The sequence below is a fragment of the Phyllopteryx taeniolatus genome, chromosome 6 (genome assembly GCF_024500385.1).
Source record: "Phyllopteryx taeniolatus isolate TA_2022b chromosome 6, UOR_Ptae_1.2, whole genome shotgun sequence".
NCBI lineage: Eukaryota > Metazoa > Chordata > Actinopteri > Syngnathiformes > Syngnathidae > Phyllopteryx > Phyllopteryx taeniolatus.
In genome coordinates, this window is record NC_084507.1 from 8,096,905 (window position 1) to 8,104,039 (window position 7,135).

Sequence of the window (7,135 nt, forward strand, 5' to 3'; positions counted from 1 at the left end):
CAATGGGTAAAACTCCAAATTGTGCCTTTAAAAACATCTTTATACATAACATTTGGGTATATAACATGTCTACATTTTAAAATATGCTTTAAAATCTCAGTTCTCTGAGAATTATTTCATCCAGTGACACACTTTATAAGAAGGCACACATTACATTTAGGCAGCCTATTAAATTACAGTGCAAAAAAGGCAAACTTCTCCATCCAGTTATTTTTGTTTGGTTCACCACACTTTGTAGTGGACAACACGGAAGCATCACGACTTGGTGTCGCTTGGCCCGCGACGTCCATCAGCATCCAGAACCCCACTCAGTAAGATCTTATTCCACCAGCGCTCCCCGAAGCTCTGCACACAAACACTAGACAGACTCTTGCCGTCCTGATATTCCTCCCTCATCTTCTCTGGGTTCAGGTCCTCTGACATGACCTGGCAATAAAAAGACACGTGCACAGGTGTCAAACCTAAGGCCTGCAAGGCAGATCTGACTTCTGTTCAAAACTAGTCTATCATAAAAACGATGACAATCAAATGCAGAGCCTACCTAGGCATGACGTAAATGTGAAAATCAGTGCAGCACAAGAAATAAAGTACTGCAGTAAAAACGCAACTAAGTGTTATTCAAACTGCCTAACCCAATGCCATCCTTGGTGGGGGTTTTTTATAGCATAATAATTCACACAATGTTTTCTGCCTCCTTCATTTCCTAAAAAGCCAAACTACTGATGTTGCATTTTCCTAAAAAGAAAAGAAAAGATGTTAACATTTCATTTTAAATGTCATTAAATCTGTTCCTTTACACAAAAATGCAGTTTGTTTTGAAATTTACCTGTCTGACAAATGAACTGTACTCATGAAATGTATTGGTTGTATAAAAAAAAAAACACCACTGTAACACCACGCACAGGTTGAACACTTAAAATTCAGTGATCATTTCTTCCAACACAGCGTTACTCACCTCAGTGAGGGTGAGCAGAGTCGCTTGGTCGAGATTAAGATGCGTTATTGCTTCCTCTGCTGTTTGGAGGACATTTTGGTTGCGTTGCAGCACAAACGACGACTGCTGCTGCTGCAGGATTCGGAGCAGAAGTCTGAAAGCAGAGGGCCTATGAAAAGAGCTGTCGATGACCAGTGGTCAAGTGTGCGACTACCTCGTCCTGATGAAACACGTGCAGGCCTTCAGCCAGAGTCTGTCCTCAGAGAGTTCCTCATGTTGCTCTTCAGGGTCTTTGCCTTTCTTCTCTGTCAGAGGAGTCAGAAACCAAATTACAAAATGTAAGGATTAAGTGTAATTTTTATTGATAATGAAGGCACTCCATCCATCCATTTTCTGAGCCGCTTCTCCTCACTAGGGTCGCGGGCGAGCTGGAACCTATCCCAGCTATCATCGGGCAGGAGGCGGGGTACACCCTGAACTGGTTGCCAGCCAATCGCAGGGCACATACAAACAAACAACCATTTGCACTCACATTCACACCTAGGGGCAATTTAGAAACTTAAATTAACCTACCATGCATGTTTTTGGGATGTGGGAGGAAACCGGGAGTGCCCGGAGAAAACCCACGCAGGCACGGGGAGAACATGCAAACTCCACACAGGCGGGGACAGGGATTGAACCCGTCCTCAGAACTGTGAGGCAGACGCTCTAACCAGTCGCTCACCGTGATAATGAAGGCCCTCATTTTAGTAAATCCAAGTTAAGGCTTTTAAAAGTTTCACGGCACTTGACATTCAACTGGGTTTACAACGGTACCGACATATGACATTCCGCGGTTACAAAACAAACTGATAAAAGCTTTCAACACCCACACTACATGCAGGCAATACTTATTGTTTTTCCATTTGATTGTTTTATATGTATGAACTACAAGTGTTTTTCAAACACATATTTACAGTGAGCCCCCATTTATTGCACAGGAAACATTCTAGAAAATCTGATATAGAGAGACCATATATACTTTATTTCTTTACTCGGGCAGCAACTAACAACTATTTTAGTAACTCATTAATCTATCAAATATTTTGTATTAATTGATCAATTAGATAAATAACACATTTGTTAATTTCTATCCCTTTATTCAAAAACAGGACATTATTTAAAATACCAGAATATACACAAATTGATTACGATTGTACGGAGCCCCCCTGGTGCCAAGGTATGAGAAAAATAAAATTAATTGATAATCTGTTCCCTCAGTTTAGTAAACTGTACCCTCAGTTTAGTAATCCGTACCCTCAGTTTAGTAATCTGTACCCTCAGTTTAGTAAACTGTACCCTCAGTTTAGTAATCCGTACCCTCAGTTTAGTAATCCGTACCCTCAATTTAGTACTGTGTTTAGGAAACACGCAGGCTAATTGTAGCCAGTCCTGCTAGTACTGCTATATAATGATCAACCCCCTCGAACTACAGCAATATTGCCTTTCAGTTGAAAAAATGGGATGTAGCATATATCACGACATGACAATTTATACACAGAATTCACACGAGTAAGAATATAACATACAAATAGAATTAACTTCACTTGACAGATATATGTAGGTATACGGAGCCCCAGACATATGCTAAACTGAGGGTACGGATTACTAAATTGAGGGTACAGTTTACTAAACTGAGGGTACAGATTACTAAACTGAGGGTACAGATTACTAAATTGAGGGTACGGATTACTAAACTGAGGGTACGGATTACTAAACTGAGGGAACGGATTACTAAACTGAGGGTACAGTTTACTAAACTGAGGGTACAGATTACTAAACTGAGGGTACAGATTACTAAACTGAGGGTACGGATTACTAAACTGAGGGTACAGTTTACTAAACTGAGGGTACAGATTATCAATGAATTTTATTTTTCTCATACCTTGGCACCAGGGGGGCTCCGTACGATTGAGTTAATGGCTTGGTCCATAAAATGTCAGAAAATAGGCACAAATGTTTATCATTATTTTCCAAAGTAGATACTGTATTTGCAAATGTCTTCATTTGATTAAACACAAAATATAGTCAGCAGCACAGTGGACGACTGGTTAGCACATTTGTCTCACATTTCTGAGGACCCGGGTTCAAATCCGGCCTCAACTGTGTGGAGTTTGCCTGTTCTCCCTGCGCTCGTGTGGGTTTTCTCTGGGTACTCCGGTTTCCTCCCACATTCCAAAAACATGCATGGTAGGTTAATTGAAAACTCTAAATTACCTGTAGATGTGAGTGTGAATGGTTGTTTATTTATTTATTTATGTGCCCTTTGATTGGCTGGCGACCAGTTCAGGGTGTACCCCACCTCTCGCCCAGAGTCAGCTGCCATAGCCTCCAGCATGCCCCTGACCCTAGTGCGGATAAGCGGTATGGAAGATGGATGGATTGACAAAAGTCTGCTTTTATGGAGGACTACAAAAACTTGAGAATACTTACTGTTGAAAGAATGAAATTCCAAAGATTTGTACGATTTTAACAATGTATCTAAACGATTATCAAAAGTTTTAATTTGATAATCGATTAGTTCTCAATAAATCTGTTTGTATGTGTTGCTGCCCTGTGTGTGTGAGTAATTGTTTGAACGTTTATAATTACCATGACATCCTATGCTGATTTCCATTAGCCCATCTATGGCGTTTCACATGACACGTTAGCATTAAGACTTTTGTTATTATGGTCTGGTTGAACCAGTGGCGTGACATTCAAATAGGCTTGTGGTGGCCATTAGGCCCACCACCCAAGCCAGCAAGTCTCTTTTTTCTTGACAGCACGCGAGTGACAGCAGTCACAAAGTAATATGCTGAAAAGTTTAAATGTCAACAAGTCCAAATATGTTCACAGCATGTGGTTGAGTAAAACTATCTTAAAATATTTTTTTTGTGTATGCTCTCTTTATATCACAGGTGGGTCCTGAATGTATCCCCCATGACAAACATGGGTTGACTTTACTGGAAAAAAATATATATATATTCCAAAAAAAATTTTTTTAAACTATTATAGCAGCAGTAGAAACGATGCATATATATACTACTTGTACATAATTGTTCGCCATCGTAGGAAAGGAACTCCATCGGAGACTGACCGAGGATCCCCTTTGGAACGAAGAGAACATTACGAAAGGTTGTGGGGTGCTCCAGTTGCTGCAGACACATCTTCCCCAAGTTGTACCAATTCCAGGGGTTAAAAGGCAGCAGGCTACACAGTTCCTGCAGAGACGACATTCTGGCTCCGACAACTCCAAAATGTTGATAAACGGTGACCTTCGCGGCAAAGTAAACAATGTAACCTTCAATGCAGCAATCGAAGCAGCGTATTGAGCTAGCGGAGGTGCGGATGGGGCTTCAAGGTTTACCTTGAGCAGCAGCAGGCTGGTCAGGTGACAAGTGTTTGAGGCTTCTTTGCTCTGGAAAAAAAGATACACATTTGATGCACATTTTCTTGGTATCGTGAACCCCCCGTTTATCGTGGCTGATACGTGCGAGACGAATCAATGGGTGAAAATCTGCAGTACAAGAGAGACCATATTAAAACATTACTTTGTTTTATCCGTCCCACACGCTATAAACGCAACACATTTTTGTGTTTTTGCAAGCAACTGCAAGCATACGATTTATAGAAAATACTGTACAGCAGGTGGTCTCAAACCTTTTACACCAAGTACCAGCTCAAAAAATACTTCGCTATCTTAGTACCACCATCATGACCAACCTTGAACTGCTGTTGCTTCGTAGGCAAGCCTAAGTGTTCAGAAAAGAGGCAGAGATTTTATTCCTAAATCGTATAGTTAATATTATTGTAAACTACAGTAACAGCACAATTTGAACATTAACAAATTCTTGAAAATAGGAAAATAAAATAAAAAATACTGAAATAATAATTTTGCGATTTTTTATCAAATGTTTGAAAACAAAGTTCTAAAAGATCATGCAAACGTACAGGACTCAAGTTAAATACAACTTTACTGAAAAAACATACCGTATTGGATTAGAAAACAAGGTTTAAACCACGCCGGATGAACTGTTAGCACATCTGCCTCACAGTTCTGAGGACCGGGGTTCAAATCCCGGCCCCGCCTGTGTGGAGTTTGCATGTTCTCCCTGTGCCTGCGTGGGTTTTCTCCGGGTAATCCGGTTTTCTCCCACATCCCAAAGACATGCATAGTAGGTTAAATGAGGACTCTAAATTGCCCTTAGGTGTGAATGTGTGCGCGAATGGTTGTTTGTTTATATGTGCCCTGCGATTGGCTGGCGACCAGTTCAGGGTGTACCCCGCCGCTCACCTGAAGATGGCTGGGATAGGCTCCAGCACGCCCGCGACCCTTGTGAGGATCAAGCGGTACGGAAAATGGATGGATGGTTTAAAGCACTGTAACCTATGCACAGTTTGAACGTTTAGTATTGATTCTTCGCATCCCACGACAGGGAGCCCGAGTCACACTTTGAGAATCACTTCTGTACAGGATTGATAAGTGATCTGTGCAAGGAATACCCCTAGATAGCAGTAATGCCTAAGGTATGGAGTTCCATAGCCGTCTGTTATGTCGAAAAGTACATACGTTCCACAAAAAAAATTGTCAAATAATATGGCCACAGTAGGTGAAAAGGGTGATGGCGATGGATCTAAATGAAGTTCCTCCTCTCACTTCAACATAGTTCCTCGACACCAAGATGTCGAAAGATGGTGCCAAAGCAATACTTTTATATTACACTGGGCTTTGCCTGAGCATAAAAACTACAAGTAGGTAAATTTTCTGCGCATAATGGTGGATACGCTCTCCCCTGAAAATAGGCAAATTTGCAAGCGGTGAATCGCAAATATGCGGGGGGACGCTATAGCCTACTGTTTGGAAAGTCTCCTAGGTGCAAAGCAAATATGAGCAGCGTGAGTTATTCCGAAGGTGTACCAGCAGATCCACTAAGCCCATCGCTCGGTCTCTCTGGCCCAGCCTGGTGCAACATCGAGCCATTCCTTCCAAAATATCTCTTTTGATTGACAGGTTGTTGTCAGCGATCCACTCCAAGCAACTGCTGTACGCATCCAGGGCTGTCTATTACACACACACGCGCGCACACACACACACACACACACACACACACACACACACACACACACACGTTTGGCATTACAAATGAAGAGAGAAATTGTGTTGAAGATGAAAAGAAACTCAAGTGAGCTTGATTGACATGACAGCTGGAAGTCTGATGACATTTATTAATCGTGTTACTATGTGTAAAAAGGGCAGATTGTTTTTAGATTTAATGAATAAATACCTGGTATTTGCCCTGCCTCGTAGCCAGGTCACCTCTAAACTTGAAAACTTTCTGCTTCTCCAAAGAATCTTCTGTGTCTAGAGCAGCACTTTCACAAAACCACTACAAGGGATACAACATAGGGCAATCGTTTACTCCAATGTATCTTTCTACCATACACGGAAAAATGACCAAACACCACACGTAGATAAGGCTAGGTTTATGTAATATGAAACTGGCAGGGTAGTGGCTTTGAAGTAAATCATTTTTATAGCATGTTTTCTGTTTTGCTTATTATTATTATTATTATGATACTAGTTCCAAGCTGGTACACCCAGCGGAGTACACTCGCTCCGAGCGCTCACCTCCGGCTCGCAGCATTTAGCGTTATAGGAAGACACGGATACGGTGCCTCGGTCTTTCGCCTCCGAAAATACAGAGTCATCAAAATTGCTTCCGAATAGCTCCATCGCGAGTCACTGAGACGCGCCTACTGTGCTGTCATTTCACTAGTTACAAGAGGTATGCCATTAGATTCCATATACTCGGCATCAACGTGGATTCCGTCTTTCAAGTAAGTCCGCACGGCAACACCCCCCAGTGACATTGGTTCCGGGTAGCAACGTTCCGATAAAGAGAAAAAACAAATACCACACGTAAAATTCCCAATTTACAATATTTTACCTAGGTCAGGGTTGTACAAATTTTATCCTATTCTTCTATTTTAATTTATTCAAAAGCCTGTAAAGTTCAGAGATCTGGTTCTGAATACATTATACATGTTTGAAGATAATTGCTGAAAAACGTTCAAAGACTGAGAACTGTGTAGGGCTCAACTGTTATAAAAGGTATGGTGTTTAACTTAATTTCATCATTTCAGTTTTCCGGATTCTTTGGGCGTGGCTAAAAAAAAATT

General features: G+C 41.3%; 1 protein-coding gene across 1 annotated transcript; it reads right to left on the reverse strand.

Moving 5' to 3' along the window:
* Nucleotides 1–7: 7 nt before the first annotated feature.
* Nucleotides 8–6,815, reverse strand: zgc:101716 (uncharacterized protein LOC492784 homolog). The gene is made up of 8 exons (XM_061776968.1): nt 6,585–6,815; nt 6,241–6,342; nt 5,874–6,017; nt 4,323–4,373; nt 4,053–4,230; nt 1,149–1,239; nt 956–1,088; nt 8–426 (listed from the first exon to the last, which is right to left on the reverse strand). Exons 1-8 carry the CDS (start codon nt 6,687–6,689, stop codon nt 256–258), a joined length of 975 nt encoding a protein of 324 aa, XP_061632952.1. The 5' UTR covers nt 6,690–6,815; the 3' UTR covers nt 8–255.
* Nucleotides 6,816–7,135: the final 320 nt, after the last annotated feature.

Excerpts from the sequence above, each read along its gene's own strand:
- zgc:101716 (XM_061776968.1), bottom strand. The coding sequence starts at position 6,689 with ATGGAGCTATTCGGAAGCAATTTTGATGACTCTGTATTTTCGGAGGCG. Across the intron at positions 6,018-6,240 it reads CGAGGCAGGGCAAATACCAG|ACAGCCCTGGATGCGTACAG; the intron begins GTATTTATTCAT and ends TGTGTGTAATAG. Across the intron at positions 4,374-5,873 it reads TGGGCTTAGTGGATCTGCTG|AGCAAAGAAGCCTCAAACAC; the intron begins GTACACCTTCGG and ends CTTTTTTTCCAG.